Source organism: Gopherus evgoodei, chromosome 8, assembly GCF_007399415.2.
Source record: "Gopherus evgoodei ecotype Sinaloan lineage chromosome 8, rGopEvg1_v1.p, whole genome shotgun sequence".
NCBI classification, from domain to species: domain Eukaryota; kingdom Metazoa; phylum Chordata; order Testudines; family Testudinidae; genus Gopherus; species Gopherus evgoodei.
Window position 1 is genome coordinate 46,114,905 of NC_044329.1, and position 24,088 is coordinate 46,138,992.

General features: G+C 44.2%; 1 protein-coding gene across 1 annotated transcript in view; it reads left to right on the plus strand.

Moving 5' to 3' along the window:
* NOTCH2 (notch receptor 2) overlaps positions 1–24,088 on the plus strand; it is a 134,576-nt gene that overhangs the window by 41,624 nt on the left and 68,864 nt on the right. The window contains 5 exon segments of the mRNA XM_030571978.1: positions 4,307–4,429; positions 15,321–15,554; positions 17,001–17,156; positions 20,960–21,148; positions 23,428–23,541. Of these exon segments, the coding sequence (XP_030427838.1) occupies positions 4,307–4,429; positions 15,321–15,554; positions 17,001–17,156; positions 20,960–21,148; positions 23,428–23,541 (816 nt within the window).

Genomic DNA, 24,088 nt, shown 5'->3' on the forward strand with positions numbered 1-24,088 from the left:
ACCAGCCAAGGACAGGGCCCCATTGTACTCGGCACTGTACAGACAGCAGTAGTACACAGTCTCTGCCCTGAAGCTTTTACCATTTCCATAGACCAGACAAAGAGTAGGTGTAAGGGATAACGTACAAGCATAATGATCAGTGTGGTGGCCTACAAACATCCTGTTACTGCCACAGTTTTTCTTTTAACTTCTTTGGGGTTGGAGTTTAGTGAGGGGATTTGCTAAACAAAAAGAGGTAGGAAGGTATGAAGAGCAGGAGTGGAGACAAACTGAGATGAAAAAAAAGATTAAGGAAGAGGGTATTGGAGTGAAAAGACAGTCAGCACAGCAATGTCCAGTCAGCCCTGTAGAAAATAGACATCAGTATCTGATGTCCCCTGCTTCTGAAGCTGCTCTGCTGGCTTCGGTCTGTGGCTGGCTTCTCTCTGCACATTCTCCCCGCAGCCGTGTGGCCCTGGGGAGAGGAGTCACCACATTGTCCTAGTGCCCCAAAGGCAGGGTCTCCCCTGCATAGGTTTGGCCTGGAAAGTGCTGGGGTGAACAGGACTTCGTTGGGCCCCATTTACCAGAGTGATGCAGTACCTGCTTGAATTGCTTCTGCAGCTGCTATTTGCTAGATAGATAGCTAATCTGCTAGATCAGTGATTCTTAACCTTTTTGGGTTCAGGACCCACTTGTAAATGTTTGTGGCTTGTCACAACCCAGTAAATAGTCTGGTAGTGGAGCCCCTGGGGTGGTTTTGGTTGTATCCTGTCCCCTGGAGGAGTTGGGTCCTACCTGGTACTAACCCCACAGTGGCAGCTCCTGTGCTGTGGGGCTGGTTGGGTTTGGCTCTCAGCTCCAGGCATTGCAACCTCTGGGGTTGCAGCACTGCTCATGTTTGGCCCCACTCCCCTGACAGGACCAAATTTATCTGAATGGAGTTGTGAGCTGTTCATGGTTCATGGGGGTGCAGTGCCACTCTCTCAAATCTGACCCATCTATAAAAAGGGAAATAAAAACAACCCAGGAAACTACAGACCAGTTAGTTTAACTTCTGTGCCAGGGAAGATAATGGAGCAAGTAATTAAAGAAATCAACTGCAAACACTTGATAAGGTGATAGGGAATAGCCAGCATGGATTTGTTAAGAACAAATTCTGTCAAACCAATCTGATAGCTTTCTTTGATAGGATAACGAGTCTTGTGGATAAGGGAGAAGCGGTGGATGTGGTATACCTAGACTTCAGTAAGGCATTTGATACGGTCTCGCATGTTGTCCTTATCGATAAACTAGACAAATACAATTTAGATGGGGCTACTGTAAGGTGGGTGCATAACTGGCTGGATAACCGTACTCAGAGAGTAGTTATTAATGGCTCCCAATCCTGCTGGAAAGGTATAACAAGTGGGATTCCGCAGGGGTCTTTTTTGGGACCGGCTCTGTTCAATATCTTCATCAATGACTTAGATGTTGGCATAGAAAGTACGCTTATTAAGTTTGCAGACGATAACAAACTGGGAGGGATTGCAGCTGCTTTGGAGGACAGGGTCAAAATTCAAAATGATCTGGACAAATTGGAGAAATGGTCTGAGGTAAACCGGATGAAGTTCAATAAAGACAAATGCAAAGTGCTCCACTTAGGAAGGGACAACCAGTTTCACACATACAAATGGGAAGAGACTGTCTAGGAAGGAGTATGGCAGAAAGAGATCTAGGGGTCATAGTGGACCACAAGTTAAATATGAGTCAACAGTGTGATACTGTTGCAAAAAAAGCAAACATGATTCTGGGATGCATTAACAGGCGTGTTGTAAACAAGACATGAGAAGTCATTCTTCCGCTCTACTCTGCACTGGTTAGGCCTCAACTGGAGTATTGTGTCCAGTTCTGGGCACTGCATTTCAAGAAAGATGTGAAGAAATTGGAGAGGGTCCAGAGAAGAGCAACAAGAATGATTAAAGGTCTTGAGAATATGACCTATAAAGGAAGGCTGAAAGAATTGGGTTTATTTAGTTTGGAAAAGAGAAGACTGAGAGGGGACATGATAGCAGTTTTCAGGTATCTAAAAGGGTTTCATCAGGAGGAGGGAGAAAACTTGTTCACCTTAGCCTCTAATGATAGAACAAGAAGCAATGAGCTTAAACTGCAACAAGGGAGATTTAGGTTGGACATGAGGAAAAAGTTCCTAACTGTCAGGGTAGTTAAACACTGGAATAAATTGCCTAGGGAGGTTGAGGAATCTCCATCTCTGGCGACATTTAAGAGTAGGTTAGATAAATGTCCATCAGGGATGGTCTAGACAGTATTTGGTCCTGCCATGAGGGCAGGGGACTGGACTCGATGACCTCTCGAGGTCCCTTCCAGTCCTAGAGTCTATGAGTATGAGACCTACCCAGACTCCCATTGTCATGACAGCTGGGCCAAACCGGAGTGTCGCTGAGACCCCAGCGGTTTCAGTGGCTAGAGCAGGGAGGCGAACCCAGCCAGCTCCATGCAACCCTTTGAAACATTCTGTTGACCCAGTTTTGGGTCTGACCCACAGATTGAGAAACCCTGGATTACAATACAACTCTCAACCTTGGTTTCCTTTTGCCTATCTGTATAATGGGAATTGATTTATTCCCCTCACAAGATTTTCCAGAGGACTAAATAGTAAATGTTAGTGTAGAATTGAAGCATGGGAAGTGCTCTATGATTTAATAGCTTTCTTCTGTCTCTGTTTTTTACTCTTCAATTTTACACACACATCAAAGCACCTGAAATTCATATGAGGTACAGCAGAATAGCTAAATATGCCGTTCTCCTCTGGGCATTATCTGTCAGAGAACAGGGAAAGTCCTAATGTCACCAAAGCCAATGAAAATTCCTCATTAGCTCTTGGGGCAGGCACTTAAGCTTTTGGAACCGATAGTCCTGGGTATGTTGGTTGCATGAATGCAGCATGTGAACAATGATCTGGTCTTCTTACAAAATAATTTTACCTGGAGAAGTTTGGGGGTGCACACAGCGTTCCTGAGATGAAACAACTGGAAAAATCAGGGATCAGAAAACTTTCCCAAACAGCCTAATTTCTGTGCGACCTTGAACTCAAAAGCAAGTTGGCCCTACTCTCCAATGTGTCTTAGATGCCTGGTCCTCTGAGTATGCTGTGAAACCTGTTCAGTTTGGGACTTACTTGATCTAATGTTCACCATGCTCTGAAGTCTGTGAGGTACAGGAGCCCATTAGCATCACTTCTTGGGAGCCTTCTATCAGATGCAGGGAATCGCTATTGCAGAGCTGACATCAGAGCTACACCTCTCTAATCTAGCTCTGAAGTGTCCACAACAGAACACTGACACTTGAGGAGAAGAGTGCACTCTCTGGCTGAAGGGGTTGTGTCATTGTAATAATCCAAAAATCCCCAGAGACTAATCTGATTTACAAGGTATATATTTGGAATTGTTCACTTGAGCTACATCGAAATGCCGCCTCCTTTAGTACAAGAAGTGAAGAATGGTTTATCTGGCAGAAATTGCAGGGTAATTTTAAGGAGGCATGATGTAAGTGAGTTGGAGTTTGGCTTGGGTACAAGGATAGCTTCCTGTGAGAAGTACCCTGGGTTCTTCAGGTCCCCTAAGTGGTCAGGGCATGAAAATCAAATTGAGGAGGGTACAGATAGGTAAGAATGGGGAGAGAAGACAAGCAGGAAAAAGTCCCCAAGCAGGCAGGGTATTCTGCACTGGCCTGGAACATAAAAGGAACTAAATATAGGGGAAGGGAGGAAGAATGAGCCAAACTGGCCAAGAGGAAAGAGAGTTCTTCTCATTTAGAATTTAGTTTATAGGTTGGGTGAGATGAAGCTAACCCAAGTAGATGCACCTGGGAGCCGGGTATTATCAAGAGGCACTAACAACTGCTGCAGCATGTTAGTTCATTCAGGCAACAGGAAAGTCTATAAAGAGAACAGAGTAAGTTAGTAGGGGACCAGCCACCAGGTACTGCCCAGAACGGGGCCAGTCAAACTGCTGATGTTCACAACTCCTGGAATATGTTTTTTCCCCCCAAGCTGGGGAGAGGCAGGATCAGTAAAGCGACTTAAGTCTTTAGCTGACTGGAGTACATTGTTTTACTTGTACAAGCCAACCTATCTGTCCAAGCCCTTTGGGCTCAGTAATGGCAGAATATTGTTACTGACAAGTCTTGGGTCAGGCTGCTGCTCCATTGTGCAGCAGGGAACTAGATCAACAGGAAAAGCATGTTAAACGCCACTTCACACAGACAGGTAATCTCTTTAATGGACCCTGAAAATAATTTAAGTTTCACATGTTTCTAATTTGGCCAGGCTTTGAAGGAAGCACCTGCGAGCAGAATATTGATGACTGCCCAAATCATAATTGCCAGAATGGTGGGGTGTGTGTGGATGGTGTGAACACTTACAACTGCCACTGCCTCCCGCAGTGGACAGGTAGGTACTGTGTAACACATTTCTGCTGGGGCTCAGTGGCTCAAAGGACTGGGATGCAAAAGCTTTTACTCACCAGTTTAAATCTAGTTTAGGGTGGGAGTGTCTGAAAGCTGTTAACACCTGCTGAGTAGCCTGTGATGGTGAGTGTCAGTGAAATTCTTAGTAGATAGTGGCCACATCAAAGCCATCCCAACAATGGAGGATAAATTCCCATTTTAGCACTGGGTGGTGGTCCCAACAGATCTGGGATTAGGCATATTGGTGAGGGAAAAGAGAGAGAGAATATATGAGAATTGTGTGCTACGCTTGCTGTGCCATTTCTTTTCTACGGCTTGACAACCATTGAGACTGTCACAAGCATTAAATAAATATAAAACAAAAAAAAATTGCACCAAATACATGTGACTGAATCTTCACTTGGATTGTGCCCGTGTGACTACTGTAGGATGGTGCGGTACCAACCACTCCTTAGTTTGCAACTGACTTTTAGTTTAATGTACTTTTGCCCCCACTTCAAAATCCACTGATAAAGAAACAACTGGAAAACTAGTAGACTACATCTGGAGCCAATGTAGAATTTTTCCTACAAATGTAAAATGAAATGGACAAATTGTTCATGAATTCTGACCCTAAACACAGGCTTCTTGTACTCTTGTGGACCTCTAATGCACTTTGCTCCTTATAAACAAACAAACAAACTTAATAGGACTTTCCTATGAGATCTAGTAGGTCTTCAGAGCTGTACACTAGATTGAGCGATATTAAAGTTTTTTAAATATGAACATCTCTATGGATTAGCAGCTCAGGCAAGCTTAAGGTAGGGAATTCGGGTGCTGGAGACTCAAGGTTTCATAAAATCTTTCTAGCTTTTTTTCTGGTACAGATAATCAGCCTCTTTGTAAACCAGCCATAAAGGAGGCCTGTCAATGGAAAATAACTCTCCACCAAAATTGAACTTATCAGACCATTTGTTTTTAAGTGAAACACATCAGTGAGTGAGGTGTCCCACAGCTTGACTTGTAACACTTTTCTCTATGTCTGAGCTTGGGAAAAGAGTGGAGGAAAATAATTCATGTTTGAAGAGTGACTGCCTCTCCTAGCCCTAACCTGCAGGAGATCTGCAGAGCGTGGAGCTGAAGAGAGCAGGGCCTTGGACGGCATGAAGGAGGCACTCAGTGGGGAGAACATCAGTGAACCTTTTGAGTTCTCATGCTTGCCCCACACTGCAGACCTTAAAAGATTTGTTGTGACCTGCAGCTTCTGCAAGCTTTAGGCTGATTTGGGGGGTCCTCCTGAGCCTTAGATTTATGGGGTACCCTTTTGACCCCTCTCATGACCCTTAGTAATAGTCCCCTGAGGAGACCATTCTGCCTTGTTGGGCCATCATGAGCCTAGCTAGGCATATAAGTTTGTTGGCAGGAAGTGCCGACTAGCCCATGCTCTGGCTCACGTGAAGGAAAGGTTGGTGATAGGCCATGAGCTTGCTAAGGCGTGTGGGGAGGTTGGGCTGTGGTTAAATTCTCAAGATTTTCAAAGGCAAAAGCTGGAGTTCTGCACAGTGAGCCTCCTGAGCTGAGGGCTGCTAGGCTCAGGAAGTTTGTCATAAGCGTCGAAGGTCCTTAAGGGGCAGAAGTGTTTACCCAGGCAGAGCCTTCCTCCTATGTATATCCTAAGGTCTGCAGGGAGTTGGGTGTTCTCTGGAGGATCTTACGTGGTGTTTAACAAGGCTCCCATTCTGCAAAAGCAAGGAGAAGGGAAGGAATGCTGCATCCCTTCTCCCCTTTGCTCTCTAGAACCAGGCTAAATTTTAGAGAAAAGGTTTATGTGGGCATTACCTTCATTTTAAGGTAAGTTAAGGTTGCGGGCAACATAAGAACTTTGTAACATTACATTTCAAGAACACTGGCATTTTATACCACGCAAACTTTAGACACCATGAAAATTGAGGAATTAGAGAATGTATACACCTAAACTGCTTCTCAGTAACAAGCAGTTCCACCCTTCAGCATACCTCAGCATTTTCACTGCTATCTCTGTTCTGAACTGAGGGCTCAATTCTGTAAAGTGCTGAAGACATTAAGTATTGGCACCTCACTGAAACCAGTCATTATGCATGTGGCGATCAGTTATCGAGTGTCACTGGACAACAGCTAAAATATGCCCAGATCTTGTAACTGTAGCACTTACATTGAAAGAGCAAGGTTAGTATGGTGATCAAACAGCACAGGTGGTATTGGAGGAGCATGTGTACGAAAAAAGATTAATGTTCTCTGGCACACATTTTCAATACTTTATGGTGGCACAATTTTTTAAGATGGGGAGGCTGCGCTGTGAGGGCAGAGTTACAGCTGTTTGGTTGCTTTAACATTGAATGTTCACGCTTCCAGTGATTTGGATTCTTTAGGTCAAGGCTTGACTCTAAACTTTGCATTTCTAATCCTTAACTCATAATGTTCATTTAAAGCAATATACATTTCAATCCAATGATACTTTCCTGCAACTTTAGCTTCATTTTCACAAAAAAAAAAGTTTGGAAATGCTAGTCTTTACCTGCATCTCCATGAATGTAGGAAACTACTTTTCATGCTAAGGGAACCTTCACTTTTATATCCATGTCATTCTCCCCATGTCAAATTAAATTAGATAAATATTATTTTATATTGTGTCCAAAATGCACTGGGCACCTCAGACAAAAGGACACGGTTGTTACTCTTCAGAGATTCTGCTGGGAAACTCATGCTACACCATTTTAGACGAATGTATCTTCTATCTTAAATCTTTGCATGGTAATGTGACAGGTTCCCAATATTCCATGTCCATCCAGCACAGCTGGTGGTCATCCTTTATTACTATTACTCCATCATAATCTAGTAGGGTTATCACAAACATCTCAGAGGGGATGCCACTATTACTAGCCCACTGAGGCATCCTCAGAATTAAATTCTGCGTCAAATCCAAGTGAGTAATGTGGGTAATTGCAAGGATTATTGCTATCAACCCTGCAGGGTTTGGATACTTCTGTGGTTGGGATTTCTTAAAATAACCAGCTATGGAGCTCAGGAACAGATCTTGACATGTCTTGCATGAGTGTTTTTGCTGAAACATGGAGCCTCTCTATGTAGCCAAACTAATTTTCACTGTTTATGGCTGTATAGTAGAGCTTTGCTAATTTTTAACGGAGATAGGCTGGGATGCAAAAACTGATTCTTGGAGTCTTTTGAAAGTGACAGCTCATACTTCTGGTCTCTTATGATTCAGTAAAGGCAGTCACCGCTTTGGAAGTCAAAATCCTGTGGGGTGATCTTGAATTGCAGTGCTGCTTCACTTATTGCCTTTTTTTTTAAGTGTGGTCACAATTTATGTATGTGTAGGCAAGTTTATTACTATGCTTGGGCCTATACAGATGTTACATTTTGTGAAATGGTTGGAGAATGTAAGTGCTAAGCCTTAGTAGTGTTCTTCTACAGCCTCCTCTTGTAGAACTTGGTTGTCAAACTGAGTCCAATTTAAACTGTTCCAATTTGAATTTCTCCTTTATAGCAAATCACTCTTAATCTCTGTCACGTCCTGCATGGAACAGTATTGTGGATCCCTAATGTAATCTGTGCTGCATCTTGTGAAGAACAGTACTGTGTAGTCTCAAAGCCCCTTCTTGTTGAAGAAGCCATCTGCTAGGCTCGATTTTCTTTGTAGCCTGGCCCACTTCACAGTGCAACATGAATTTCTCTGTTGGTGCCCAAATTCAGCTCTTGGAGGCTGTTGGTGCTTTCAGCCTAGTAGTCCTTCCTGCCCCTGCAGCAAAGCTAACAATCTGTGGAGACTCCCCACTTTGCTGTGGAATGCTCTTGGTTTTTCCTCTCCTTTACTCTTCTTCTCTGAGGATTCAATCCTGTTTTCATTGCGCAATGGCCAGAAAAACTGTTGTGGTCAGTAATGATTAGCTGCTTTCACCTTAAGGAAGCTCAACTGTGGTCCACCTGGCATTGCTGGTAGACCCTGATGTCAGGCAACTTCCTGCATTGGTCATTGGCAATCTTCCCAGTTGGTTCTTGGTGAAGCTCCCCCAAAATCATATCTAGGTTTCTGTAGCAAGAAGGCGTGGCAGATACGGAGAGAACACCGGCAAACCAACTGGTGGGTTGGAGCCAGCAGGGCCAGACCCCACAATGCCGGAGCAGAGGGGCAGAACAGGAAGAGGAGTATAAAAGGCTGGTAGACAACCACAGTGTCCCGTTGTTTTTAGATGTCATCAGGGCTTTACCATAGCCATTGTTTGTTCATGGCAAAGCAATCCATGGTCTTTAAGATGGAGAGTGCACCTGTTTATCTAAGGGACAGCTGCGTTCAGGTGAAGTGTATGTACAAACAATGGGGCTATTGCAGCTGAATCCACTGGGTTAACTTCAGTTTTGGGTTTGCACTCAAGAAGTGGATTTGTCTCTAACAAACTGCTCTTACTTTAGAGCTTCTCTTCAGGCATAGGGGTTGTGCTTTCTTACTTCAATTGTTGTGACTCGTCCTGTGCTTCTCATCTGTTGCACTAGGGAGCAGAGCTTTAGGCAGAATTTTCAAAGGAACCCACAGAGATTAAGCACCTCAGCTCCTATTTAATTTCAGGTGGGAGTTGGCACCTTTTAATCCCTGTGAGCATGAGCCTGCCCTGTGTATGGTGGATGAAAGTGCCACAGTGTGACTGGCAGCCTCTCCCTCCCCTCTGACATAGCTATGCAGAAGCCCTACTTGGATGTTGTTGTTATACCAGCAAAAATGGTTGTTTTGTTTATATAATGTAGTCTGTTTGGGGAACTGGTATAAGCGGTCCTCTCCACTGGGGCAGGTTGCTGATACAGCATACCCCTTCAAGTGAAGACCAGACCTTATAGTGAGGTGATTAATGTCTTTAGGTAATTACTGAAAATACATTGCTGTATTAGCTTGAGAACATGGAGCATTTTTCTGACTTTATATTTTATCTTACAGATCTCTTCACTTACTAGGTCTTTCCCAAGTTTACTGTGTTTTCTAGAGGAGGTGAAGAGAGAGGGGATGGACGAGATGAAGAGTGGTTTAATGTGTGATGTATCTTCTTTCCACCACTTCTCCATCACCATCCCATCCCAAAGCACTTCACCAGCCAGCCACCCTGTCAGAGCAACCCAATCATTCCATACCACCAAGTGACTTTCCCACATCATTCATTTTTCTCGTTTATAATAGTGCCACCACAGAGCCCCCTAGTAGGAGCTGCATGTGCAACCATTAGATCATGGAACTGTTTTCGGGCAATAGTTGGCAGTTAGGGGCATGTACGATTCACTAAAGCCCAACATTTTAAAGTCAGAAGGCTTAAAATCCTTTCTAACAGTACCCTCGGTTCCAGTGTCTGCCTCCTGGAGTGGTCATGAAATTATCCTTGTTTTCCATCATGTTATTTTAAAATGCTTGTAGTTTTATATCTAATCTACTTTTAATTCAGATTCAGGTTTTATGTTTGATAACGGATACATACTGGTAGTTTTTGCTATCTTGGGTTGCCATCAGCTTTGCCCAAGATGGCAGATCATCAAAAACCCTTGCATTTAGGAGCCATTCCTAATCACCCGGGTAAGTCCTCTGTTTCAGATAGGCCTAAAAGGTGCCTTTATGCCTTGGGAAGAGCCATTCTGCTTGCAGTAGTTGTGCCTGTGGTGCCTACAGATTCTTCAGAAAGACATCAGATGAACCAAAAGACATGGGTCCAGCAAGGTGTTATGGTGGTGCATGAATTAAGGAGACCTCTTCCTGAAAAGCCTCCCCAGATGTGAATAATGTGCCCACTAAGCCTCCCTCCAGGCTGAGAGGGGTAGTTGTGATCATAGTGTCTTGTGGAGAATTACTGAAGTGGATTCTAGGGGCTCAGAATCAAGCATTCATCCAAAGTATTGGATCCATGAGATCTGATCCTGAGCCCTGGGAGGGTCAGAGAAAAGACTCTTGACATTGAAACACAGGAATTGCCATGTTGGAATGGTCCCGTGGTCCATCAGCCCCATTATATTATTCTCTGATGGTGGCAGACACTGGGTGCTTCCGAGGAAGAGGCAAAAAGCCCCACAATAGGCAGATGTGGGGTAATCTGCACCACTGTGAAGCTTTCTGTCCCTAACGGAGGATTGCGTTTAAATCTTGGAGGATGGGATGTCATCTCCCTTCATTGCTTTATTTAGCAGTAACTGTGATAACTCTGGGTATTCTTACCCATCCCTCGTAGCAAGATTTCAAAATTAATGACTTCAGTGACATTCTGTGGCAATAATTCCAGAGTTTAATTATGCATGTGATGGAGTATTTTCTTTACACATTTTGAATTTCCCACCTATCAATTTCATGGAATGTCCCCTTGTTCTTGTGTTATGAGGCAGGGAGAACAGAATGTTTTGATCTACCTTCGCTAGACCATCATTATGTTAGATAATTTAATCATGTCCTTCTTTATCCCCTTTCAATGGAAATCAATCCATTTCTTCAAACTATTGCCACAGGAATTTTTCCATGATCCAATCAGTCTTGTTATCAGTGTCTGAAACCTCTCTATTTCAATACCCTTTTGGAGGGAAGGCCAGCACTGTACATAGTGGTTCCAGATGAGGCTATATCATTGATTTGTATAATAGCACAGTATTTTCTGCATTATACTATCTTGTTAGCTTTTTCATGCATTTGCCCATTGAGCAGAGATCTTCATTGACTTCCCCTCCAATGTACATTACCTTCCATTTATCAACATTGAATTTCACTTGCCATTGTGTTGTCTATTCACCTAACTTGATTAGGTTTCTCTAACATAAATAACTTTTTCATATGCAAAATTTGTTATCTCACTGCTCCGCGCACCTTCCAGATCATTAACAAGCTGCATTAAACACTGGACCTAATGGAGATCCTTGAGACGTTGAGCTGTTAACCTTTTATCCTGATGAAAATTGACCACCTATTTTTACTATTTTTTTTGTCTTTACCAGATTTTGAGCCATGACAGGACTTTGCCTCTCATACCATGACTACTTAGTTCTTTAACAGCCTCTTGTGAGAGATCTTGTGAAAGGCTTTTTGGAAAATGTAGGTACATCACCTGGTTCTCCATTTGTCCCCTGCTTTCCTATGCATGCAAGTCTAATTGGAAAAAGACAACTTTCCATTCCCTAAATCATGTTTGTGTTCTAGTTATAAAGGGATCCTTCACCAATTCACTAGGTACAGAGGGGAGATTACTGATTTGGTAATTCCCCCAATCATCCCTAGAGAATATGGCCTCCAGAGCTGGGCTGGTGGACCTATCTCCTGCATTGGACTTTCTATCTGATCCATTTGGGCAAAGCCCATGAGACACTCTGAGCGTGTAGATATGTCATATGACCTGGAACCATGTTCTGCACTGAGCCACCACTACTCTTCCGCGGATCTGTGGATCAGGTCCTCCTAATATTCCCTCTAAAGCAGTCTTCCTCTTTACGGTGTTGGATTAGGCTTTGTACAGGTCTGTCTAGTCCAGGGGTAGGCAACCTCTGGCACGCAGTGCCAAGGTGGCACGCGAGCTGATTTTCAGTGGCACTCACACTGCCTGGGTCCTGGCCACTGGTCCAGGGGCTCTGCATTTTAATTTAATTTTAAATGAAGCTTCTTAAATATTTTTAAAAACCTTATTTACTTTACATACCACAATAGTTTTAGTTCTATATTATAGACTTATAGAAAGAGACCTTCTGAAAACATTAAAATGTATTACTGCACGCGAATCCTTAAATTAGAGAGAACAAAATGAAGACTTGGCACACCAACTCTGTTCTGAAAGGTTGCCGACCCCGATCTAGTCTATCTATTGAGGGGTGCTCAATACCATTTAGATCTGAGCTTAGTGCTTTGGTGACCATGCTTCTAAGGAAAATAGGCATTGTTATACTTGATCACAGATCAACCTCCAAAGGGAGTCTAGTGAGCCCGGGAAGTTCTTAAGAGCCTCTGTCCCATTAAATGTCTTCAGGACTAAAATAAGGTCTGGGCTTCACTGCGGGAGATCGACCATTTCATAGTGTGCGTAACTACAAATATACAACACATGTCTCTTACAGGTTGCATTGGTCCAGATTCAATCTATGTTACAGGAACATCTGGTGAAGCTCCATTGACTAAGTAGTTTAGGACTTGTTCCTTCTTATTTCAGAGCTTTTTTTGTCTCTCACAGGGCTGGTCTACACTACGAGGGGAAATCGATCTTAGATACACAACTTCACTACGTGAAATAACGTAGCTGAAGTCAAATATCTAAGATCGGATTACTCACCCGTCCTCACCCCGCGTGGGATCGATGTCCACGGCTCCCCTGTCGATTCCGCAACTCCGTTGGGGTTGGTGGAGTTCCGGAATCGATATAGCGCACTCAGGGATCGATATATCACATCTAGGTGAGACCGCGATATATCGATCCACGAGCAATCTGATTTTAACCCGCGATACGGTGGGTATCTAGACATAGCCCAATCCTTGCTCAGGCTTAGTTCTGTCTATGGAATTATCAGTGGTAAAATTTGAGTATATCTTATGCAAGGATAGATTTAAAAAAAAAAATTTTTTTTTGAAGAGATTTAGGGTTAATGTCACTTTCCCCATTATTGTTAACTAAGTCTTTCAGCAGAGGCTGAAGATTAATCTTTAGAGAAACTCCCAAGAATAGGATTCACTGGGACCAAAGCCAAGGTTTCCTTAGACACAGCTTCCATCCATCAACACCTGCTCACAGTGTTCCTCTTCCCCTCCTGGTACCTCAGGGAGCCAGGATCCTCCCTGAGGACATGGAGTTATATTTCCATTGAGAACAATGGGAGGCATGAACATCTTTTTCTAAGGCAACCCCTGGCCTCAGTCCCATTAATAACAATAGATGGTGATAGCCACTTTGAAGAAAGTAGTCCTTGAGTTTCTCTGAAGACATGCCAACTTCTGAGGGAGTAGCTTCAGTCATGAAGAATAACTAGAAAAATGATCACTATCCAATAGTGCCAAAATCAAGCATTTAATTCTCTACAGCTTGAGGTCTTCAAACCACAATCGAAGACTTCAATACTCAGACATAGGTTAGGGGTTTGTTACAGGATGTGGGTGGGTGAGATTCGTGGCCTGCATTGTGCAGGAGGTCAGACTAGATGATCATAATGGTCCCTTCTGACCTTAAAGTCTATGATTCTATAAGGCTTTTAAAAATAAGTGTTGGGTTATGATTTACCTTCTAGTTTTTGAACCTCTAGGGTTTATGCTTGGGGCACAATTTCAAGCTTTTCCTCCTTAACTAGGAGGGTTGGAAACTTTTAAAATGAGAACTGAAATTCCTTATGTATTCACAGAATCCAGGAGTGGGGCTTTAAGAAACACTAAATATTGCAAGATAAGATAAAATCCCAAGAGTTGGCAACAGTGATTAATTTGATTATTGGAGCTGTCTCCTCAAAGTTAAACTAGGTATGTTAGTCTGGAAATGCACAGTTAAATCACCAAAGCAACCTTAACTCTGCCATGGTAGTGTCCCCATGAGGGGAAAAGTATGTATATACATTAGATATAGATCTTTAAAAATCAGTTTAATCTACTCCGGGCCACAGTCAATATCTTCATTCCTACTGTATTGTTACTACATGGTGTCACGACAAGCATTATACACCTGGATTGATGCTAGGCCTATCAGACAAAAAAGTCCATCTGTACTTTTGGTGCTTTCACACTGCAGCCCACAAGGTGTTGAAAAAAATTTCAAAGCTAAAGCTGATACCATTTTCTTAAGACTTTTCTTTGCAAATTCAGTGGATTTAGAGGAGAAAATATCAATTGATCTTGACTGGATATAAGTAACACTCAGAAGGCAAGAGAAACACAGCATCTTTATTCCAGGAGCATTTCACTTTAGACTGAGGGTATGTTTATACAGGAAAAGTTCTGCACAGCTTAGCCTACTTGGCTATTTGAATCCAGCCTGCTCAAATAACAATAGCAGTAAAGACATGCACCACAGGGTTCAGAGCAGGGATAAAGGCCCAGCACAGACTTGGGTATGTACTTGGCTTGCTAGCCTGCTGTGAAGCCCAACTGCTGTCGCCCCTACTACTGGTACTCATGTTAGCTGGACTGAAGCTTGCTTGAGTAAGCTAGTCGTGCGCAGCTTTGCTCAGGCCTTTAGGCAACATCTAGTTTATACTGGGTATGTCCAGAGACATGAGGCAGATATTCCAAGGATAGGTATCTGCAGAACTATTCCTTGCTCATATCCCCATGTATATGTGCTTCCAAGGCAGTGTGTCTCCCCTGGAGTGTACCTCTCCGTCTAGGCTGAGGGAAAATTCATTCTCATAATAACCTAAATGCCCAGGAGCCTTTTCTACTGAGGCTGTGAACATGGTAGTCAGTTGTGTTAATAGCTATGCCTGCTAAGGACTGGATTGGGATACTGACTATTCAGATAGGGCACTGGTATGCTGATGAAGTTCTCTGTTAGCCCAGTGGTCTCCAAAGTGGGGTGCAAGCAGCTTAGGGAGTGCTCAAATTTTTTTACTGATGGGGTGCACAATCAAAAAAAGTTGGGAGACCACTGTATTAGCCCTTGGTTAGCCCAAGGGGCTTATTTGTTGCAAGTATTCTATCTCACTTGGCAATGCATGGGTCACCTCCATTTGCAGATTAAAGCACTAGTGGGTACCTGGGTGTATTTAATCAATTATGTTTTTCTTAGAAATACTCCCAAGACTGTCATTTCTATTCCACAAACTGTCCGTATTCAGGATTTCTGACTCTCCCTCAGTTAGTGGAATGGTGTCTTGTGCAAGGCTTCCCTGGAATTCTGTTAAACTAGTCCCTCTTGACTTGCCAGGTCAGTTTTGTACTGAGGATGTAGATGAATGTCAGCTCCAGCCCAACGCCTGTCAGAATGGAGGGACCTGCACCAACCACAATGGAGGCCACAGCTGTGTGTGTGTCAATGGCTGGAGCGGGGAGGACTGCAGTAAGAACATTGATGACTGTTTCAATACTGCCTGCGCTGTCGGGTCTACTTGCATTGATCTGTGGGCTTACATTACATGTATCTGTCCAGAAGGAAAGACAGGTAAGGATAAGAAATGTACATAGCTCTGGGATTGCTGCTCTGTCTGCCAGCGGACAGCTAGAGGAGTAGGATACCATTTCTAAAGTAAACTAAATTGCCCTTTGAAAAACTTTAAAAAATGTTACTCATTTCTGGCTCAGGGAGCTCACACCACAGGAACAACTCCCCCATCTGGTGAGAGGGTGCAATGTGCCCTCCTCTTTGGGCCATCCATCACTTGTGTGGAAGAGGACCCTCTCTTGGGAAAGTTTCTAGCTATGTGTGCAGGAGCAAAAATGAAAAGGAAGGTTTCTTATACCCTCTGCACCATCCTCACCTGTGCAATGACCAGCCAGCATCTGGCCTGTCACAGGATAAATTGTGAACAGTAAGATTAAATTTGTTTAACTTGGAGGCTTCCAATAGAAATGCTTAAAAGCATAAATGAAGGCTAACGGGACAAACCCTAACTGTCCCTATTTGTGCACATGACACAGGGATAGATCCTGGCCCACACCCAGATCCCCTGGTACCATTCAGGCCAGTGTGAAGGAAGTGGCTTGGAGAAGGAGAAACTGGGCAGTTTGACCTCGAGGGCCGGCAAATGGGGCCCAAATGCTCTCTGATGTCACCCTGCGGGTGGTAAAGACTCCTCTGTGACCAAGGGCAGGACAAGCTTGCCACCCTGCATACACTGAGGGGAAAGACCATTGTGATCCCTTATTCAAGGGAGGAAGAATTACTTGCAGACCCTGTGAGGGCTATACTACCCTGAGAAGGTGTGATTGGGTGAGGCCTTATGCAAGTCCTGGAATACAGCTTGCATATAAAACCAGAGCCCAGGAGATAGGGGACTGGATTTTGAAGCTCCTGTGCCTTTGGGATAACACACCCATATGACTAAAGTGGGGAACTAGGATGTGGCTGTATACGAGAGGAATGTTGCTTTAAGCTGCCTTATCTGGCCTGATGGGGAATCCCTGCAGGTGTAGATAAGAAGCTAAGAGCATTGACACACCAAGGGAGCTCCACCGGCAGCCTGGAGGCTATGCAATAGCTCCTGGCCATGTTGAGGACTAAGGAAAGGAGCTGCATTTTGTGTTCAGCAGAAAATGCACCATGCTAGCTGGTGAAGGGGAGAGAAAAACTGGCTAGGAAGAGCTGCTCCCAGCTGATGCTTTAAACACTAAACCATTATAGCATACAAGGAGTACTGACAAACACTTTGAAATTACAGCAGTATGACATGCTGTTGTATTATGCTGTACAGTACATAGTCAGATTCCAGTGGCAAATGTCTGCAGGTGACATCTTTTTCTGTCATGGTTCCAGTCGCCTCTTGGCATGAGAAATGGGGCCTAGATTAAAAAAATCAGTGTGGAGAATGCTAAATGAGTGGTGCAACCCGATGAACAGATTTTATTCTTCCCAATGAACTACTTAGTGTGACCTCTTTTGCTTCTGTAGGTCTCCTGTGCCACTTGGATGACGCATGTGTTAGTAACCCATGCCTGATGGGAGCTCTATGTGATACCAACCCTCTGAATGGACACTACATCTGCACCTGTCCTCAAGGCTATAAAGGAGCAGACTGTACTGATGACGTGGATGAGTGTGCTATGGGTAAGTTCCATCTGCTACTTGTGCATTTGCTAATAGGTAGGTGTGTGGATGTTCTACTTGAGAAACTGATGGAGGGAGGAATAGGAACAGCTTGTGGAAGTACATGACCTATGTGAGGATACAAGGCCCAGGATACGATCTTGCATTGTTCCATCAACAATTTAAGACTTGTGTTGTACTTCTGATCCTCAGAGCACTTTACAAACACTATAACCTCTCCCCAACTCTGAAAGGTAGGCTAGAATGATCACTTCTCTAAGGGAAGCTGAAATAGAGATTCAGTGGACTGCCCAAGTGATGAAGTTTGTCACTGAGGATCAGAACTCAGAGGTTCCAGTCTTTGAGATCCATCTAGTCAGAAGCCGGTCTCTGAAATTGGGTAGTATTGGCTGCTTTAGGGAAAGATGCAAGAAGCCCTGCGTAGTCAGTTATGGGATACTTGCCACCCGTGGAAGTTTCTAATTAATCCCCAGTATTTACAGGTTGAAACAAGAGAGCTTGCATTACTTCCATAACTGTTCATACTTACTGCTATAACTCTGGATATTCATGTCATCCATATAATATTCTAATCCTTATTAAACCTGATAAGCTTATGGCCTCAATTACGTCTTGTGGAAATGAGTTCCATGGGCTAATTATGTTACAGTAACTCCCACTTAATGTCCTCTTGCTTAACATTGTTTCGATCTTACGTCCCTGCTCAATTACAGAACATGCTCCATTTAAAGTTGTGCAATGCTTCGCTATAACCTCGTTTGGCTGCCTGCTTTGTCCACAGCTGGCAACCCCCCATCAGCTGCCCTAAGCCCTCCCGCCCGCTGGCAGACCCCGTGAATCAGCGCCTTCTCCCTCCTCCTGCTACTTCCTGCCCACAGCAATCAGCTGGCTTGCAGTGTTCAGGAGGGAGGAGCGAGGACTTGGTGCAGGCTCCCTCTCCCTCCCCTGTCTCCCAAATGCTGCAAACCAGCTGATTGCCACGGGCAGGAGGCAGGGGAGGGAGTGGGGAGCCTGTGCACCAAGTCCTCGCTTCTCCTCCTACCTCCTTCTCCCTGAACGTCGCAAGCCAGCCAGTGGTGTGTAGCGGGCCCAGTCCTATTCAACATATCCTAAATGATCTGGAAAAAGGACTAAATAGTGAGGTGACAAAATTTGCAAATGATACAAAATTGTTCAAGACAGTTAAGTCATAGAATCATAGATTATTAGGGTTGGAAGGGACCTCAGGAGATCATCTAGTCCAACCCCCTGCTCAGAGCAGGACCAATCCCCAATCCCTAAATGGCCCTCTCAAGGACTGAACTCACAACCCCAGGTTTAGTAGGCCAATGCTCAAAACACTGAGCTATCCCTCACACCCCCTGTCCCAGGCAGGACTGCGAAGAACTACAAAAAGAACTCAAAACTGGGTGAGTGAGCAACAAAATGACAGATGAAATTCAGTGTTGATAAATATAAAGTAATCCACACTGGAAAACATAATCCCAACTATACATATAAAATGACGGGGACTAAGTTAGCTGTTACCACTCAAGAAAGAGATCTTGGAGTCGTGGATATTTCTCTGAAAACATCCTCTCAGTGTGCAGCAGCAGTCAAAAAAGTGAACAGAATGTTGGGATCATTAAGAAAGGGATAGATAATAAGACAGTATCATATTGGCTCTGTATAAATCCATGGTACGCCCACATCTTGAATACTGCATGCAGATGTGGTTGCCCCATCTCAAAAAAGAAATATTGGAATTGGAAAAGGTTCAGAAAAGGGCAACAAAAATTATTAGGGGTATGGGAACAGCTGCCATATGAGGAGAGATTAAAAAGACAGGGACTTTTCAGCTTGAAAAAGAGACGACTAAGGGGGGATATGATAGAGGTCTAAAAAAATCGTGACTGGTATGGCAAAAGTAAATAAGTAAGTGTTATTTACTCCTCCACATAATACAAGAACTAGGGGTCACCAAATGAAATTATAAGTAGCAAGTTTAAAACAAACAGAAGGAAGTATTTTTTCACACAAACCATCAACCTGTGGAATTCCTTGCCAGAGGATGTTTGTGAAGGCCAAGATTGTAACAGGGTTCAAAAAAGAACTAGATAAATTCATGGAGGATCGATCCATCAATGGCTATTAGCCAGGATGACATGGATGGTGCCCCTAGCCTCATTTGCCAGAATCTGGGAATGGGTGACAGGATGGATCATTTGGTGATTACCTGTTTTGTTCATTCCCTGTGGGGCAACCTGGCATTGGCCACTGTCCAGAAGACAAAATACAGTACTGAGGTAGATGGACCTTTGGTCCTGACCCAGTGTGGCCGTTTTTATGTTCTTACTGGCAATCACAGCTTCTCCCAATATAGCCTACTCTGCAATCTTATAGTGTGGTTGCCGCCTCTCCGGTTCATTCCTGGGAGAAATAAGGAAAAACAGTGATCCAGTTACCTCTGCCCCAATAGCAACTGCTCCCTGGGATTAAGTTCATTACCTGGAAGGAGAAGTAAAAATGGATTGCTGATTGGCTCACTCACCCAGCATGGGACCAAGATGTGTGGTGTTTGGGTCTTTCCAAAATGGACCCCAATGTTGGGTCTACATGCCAATGAAAGTCATCAGCCACTAGATAACAGAAGCATCTTTTCCATTGCAGTTCCTAGCGTTCAGCAGAATGACCCTGGCAAAGGCCCACTTGCTCCTGGTGGCTCTTGATCACTTGGGCTTATCAGTTATGTTGATGTTTGGGGTGCTTAGACCACTTCATGCTCTCTGAAGAACCCTTTTCTCGTTGCTACTGGTACTTTTTTAAAAATCTCAGACATCTGATTTCTCCATCCAGTTCAGGTCGTGGCTGTTGCACTTTAGGGTCATTGTATCTGTTTCCTTATCAAACAGATATACCTTTCCATTATACGCGATCCTGTTTTCCCTGTTTTGGTTGTTTTGGACCACCTGTGTGTCAAATCTATTTTGAGAATAATGCCTCAGAGTTTATATGGCAGCTATTTCTGTCTTTCATGTGGTAGAGGTTGATGATGTCATATCAAACAGCAAGGAAGCAGCTAGATCCTTTAATTATATTTCAGACTTCTTACCATTTGGGTTTAGAAGTTGCAATTTTTGCAAAATTAATCTTTTGGGGCTTGTCTAACACATTTTCCAACTTGACACTGAGATTTTTGTGTGTGCCCACTGCCCATTGTACCGCTTGAAGCCAGTCACTAACCAGCATACATGGTGCTGGTGTCTTGTGGAGAGGCCACTCCTTGAATGAGTTTTACTCCTCTACCCCACCATAGACAAGAATGCTGCATGAAGCTCCTCTAGGAGAAGGCCTTACAGGCTAATCGGGCTGAGATTGGTAGCAAATGCCTGGCTGTCACTTGGGCTCAGAAGCACCCTGAAGCCTCACCCCTGAAGTGGGTGGGCAGTTCAATAGGTGATTGGATATGAGGCCTTCAAAGAAGCTTGAGTGCCCTGATCCCTGGTTGGGTACCTCTGTCAATGCCATCTTCAGCTCCATAGGAGTGAGGAGAGGAGCAGTGGTACAGGCCAGAATGCTCTTCTTGATCCATTGATAAGGCTTGGAAATTTCTCTTTCTGTCTGCAAGCAAGTGGCAGTTGAATCTTTCCTCAGCCACAGAAAAGACAGCAGGCACCTCACAGTAGAAAGAAGAGTCCTTTCTGCCCTCCGCTCTTTGTCAGGAGGGAGTGGCACGAGAAGGGTCTGACTGGAGATGGTGCCTGAGACTATCATCACCAGAAAAGCAGATATATATATGGTATATAAATGTGTGTCTCTTGCAGCAAACAGCAACCCATGTGAGCATGCTGGGAAATGTGTGAATACAGAAGGCTCCTTCCACTGTGAATGTCTGAGGGGGTATACAGGGCCTCGCTGTGAAATGGACATTAATGAATGTCTTTCTGAACCATGTCAGAATGATGCCACTTGCCTGGATAAAATTGGAGGGTTCACATGTCTCTGCATGCCAGGTAAGGGGACACTTTCCAAGCTGGGATGGGGCTTCTAGCAAAGATAAAAGGCTCAGAAAGTGTGAGGAAGGGAAGGATTGTCCACTGTGCCGGAGACCGGTGTGATGGGAGTGCCCAAGAGCTGTGCTGAATGAGGTCTCTGGAGGTCATTTGCTATGGGCAGATGGGTTGTAAAGGCTTGCTGGTGTGTGAGGGGAGGAGAAAGCAGGCAATAGGGGTGGTGTGAAGAAGGAAGAAAAACTAGTCTGTAATATGTTAGTGAGCAAGACCTGCTTGTTAAATTAAATACAAGCACACAAACTGGTTACTGCTTAATCTTCTTTGTATCTTAACTTTTGGTTTTGGATAATTGCCAGGGCTTTGTCAAGTCTAGGTTTTCAATGTGGCAAGTGATGTAGTTTCCAGTAGATAGGGAAGCTATTCTATAGCCCAGGGGTGTGCAAACTTTTTGGCCCGAGAAAGCTGCCTATGATCTGTCTGAAATGAAGACAGGCTTCCAGCAGGCCTCTAGGAGCTTTTACCAACCCAGCAGCACTGGAGAGAAAAGCACACAGCACCAGCTAAACAACGTTCAAGACTGGGGCCTGCTAAGCAGTTGTAGGTCCAGGGCAGGGTATGGAAATGGTATGGTGGACCATGAATGCTCATGAAATTGGGGGTTGGGGTGAAGGCTCTGGCTGGTGGTGCGGGCTCTGGGATGGGGCCAGAAATTAGGACAACAGGGTGTAGGAGGGAGCTTCGGGCTGGGGCAGGGGATTGAGGTGTGTTGGGGGTGAGGACTCTGGGGTGGGCAGAGGGTGAGGGGTTGGGGTGCAGGAGGGTGCTCCTGGCTGGGACCGAGGCGTTTGGAGGGCAGGAGGGGGATCAGGGCTGGGACAGGGAGTTGGGGTGCAGGAAGAGGTCAGGGGTCCAGGTGACTCTGTGCTCTGCCCTCTCTGCAGGTGCTGCCCCTGCAGCTCCCATTGGCTGCGATTCCCAGCAAATGGGAGCTCAGGGTCAGCACTTGGGGCAGGTACAGCATGCAGAGACCCCTGGCTGCCCCTACGCATAGGAGCCGGAGAAGGGACATGTTGCTGCTTCTGGGAGCCATGCCACACACAGAGTGGGGCAGGCCTCCAACCCCACTCCCTGGCGGGAATTCAAGGGCAAGATTAAAACGTTTGAAGGGCCAGATGCGGCCCCAGGCTGTAGCTTGCCCACCCCTGCTATAGACTGATAGATCTCACTATTCAAATATTTTCTGATGTGTTTGAAATCTTTACTCTATAGCAGTTACCACATCAAGTACACCAATGCTCTGTCCAGTCTATTAACTTCCCTCTAGCAGTGACCAATACCCAGTGCTTCAGGGAAAGGTGGGGCGGAAAACAGCATGCCCTTGGCCAATTGTGCAGTGTTATGCAAATACAGAGGAAGCATTCCTTCCTGACTCCACTCGATGATGAGCTGACACGATGAAGCATAAAGTGAATTTACCCAGTCTTAGTAAGTCTAGCAACAAGTGAAGGCATTGCACCACCCTTTCCAAAATCCATGTACAGTATTTTTACCTTGCCCTCCTGTGGGAGAGAATTTCAGAGTGACTACCTGCTGAGTTAGAGTTTTCTTTTGTTTGTAAATTATCTCCTTTTATTGTCAGTGACTCTACTTATGTTCTTACACTGGTGCCCATCATCAGTGTATTTGATCCCCTCCCAAATCATTAAAGACATAATTGTCTCTTTCTCTTTTTAGCATGCACAAGAAATGGTACATTTCCATTCAGATTTCTGTTTTAATGTGACATTGGAAGATCATGCACGCAGCTCTGAAAATGTAATGTTCAAGTTAACAACGAGGAATCCAGTGGCATCTTAAAGACTATCAGATTTATTTGGGCATAAGCTTTCATGGGTAAAAAACCCTACTTCTTCAGATACATGGAGTGAAAATTACAGATGCAGGCATAAATATACTGACACGTAACTCCCTTCTCTTCATGTGTCAGTATATTTATGCCTGCATCTGTAATTTTCACTCCATGCATCTGAAGAAGTGTGTTTGTTTTTTGTGGATACAGATTAACACGGTTACCCCTCTGATAATGTTCAAGTTGAAACTTCACTGTAACACTTGTATGTATGCCTTTAAATGTGGTCTCTTTATAAAAAATGTCAATACAAACTGGAATTTCTATTTCAGTTAAATCTAGCTTTGATTTTCAGTCCTGGAATAAGGTGTAGCCAACACCCTGGGCACTTTCTAAAGCCTTTCTGGCCATTCCTTGTTATCCTTTCCAGGGTTTAAAGGTATGCACTGTGAACTGGAGATTAACGAATGCCAGAGTAATCCCTGTGTGAACAATGGAGAATGTCTGGATAAAGTCAATCACTTCCAGTGTGTCTGCCCACCTGGTAAGTGTTCCTCTCCAGCACCACCTCTCTTCTCCCTACAAGGGACACAACAGACTGTTGGAGTGGAGCGAAGTAAACCTACTCAGGATGTGCCTTCCCTGCAAAGTGCTCATGCCCAAGTTAGAATTCCTTTAAAGGAGAACAGAAATGATTAACTGTAATACTTGCTAAATAAGTTTCATATGCAACTATCCTGATGCAACATTAACACTGTGCGTTAACTGGACAAATGTTAAGACTGAACACATAGTTTTGCACAGTGGCTGGCAGCTATGACTTCACTGTTAAAGAACGTCATGGTGAATTACAGACCAATGTCTGTAGAGATTATTTTTTAACTCTATTTTAATTGATCCAGTTTTCATCCTCCACATAATTTTTTTGGCTTCCTCAAGGTTTTAGGTGAGAACCTTTCCTCAGCAATGCAACTCGGTTAAGTCGCTAGCACAGATTTGCTAAGAATTAATCCTGAGCAATACATCTGCCAAAGTCTGCCTACTCTTTGATGCAATTGACACTCTGTTCAGAGGTTTAATGGGGAGAAAAG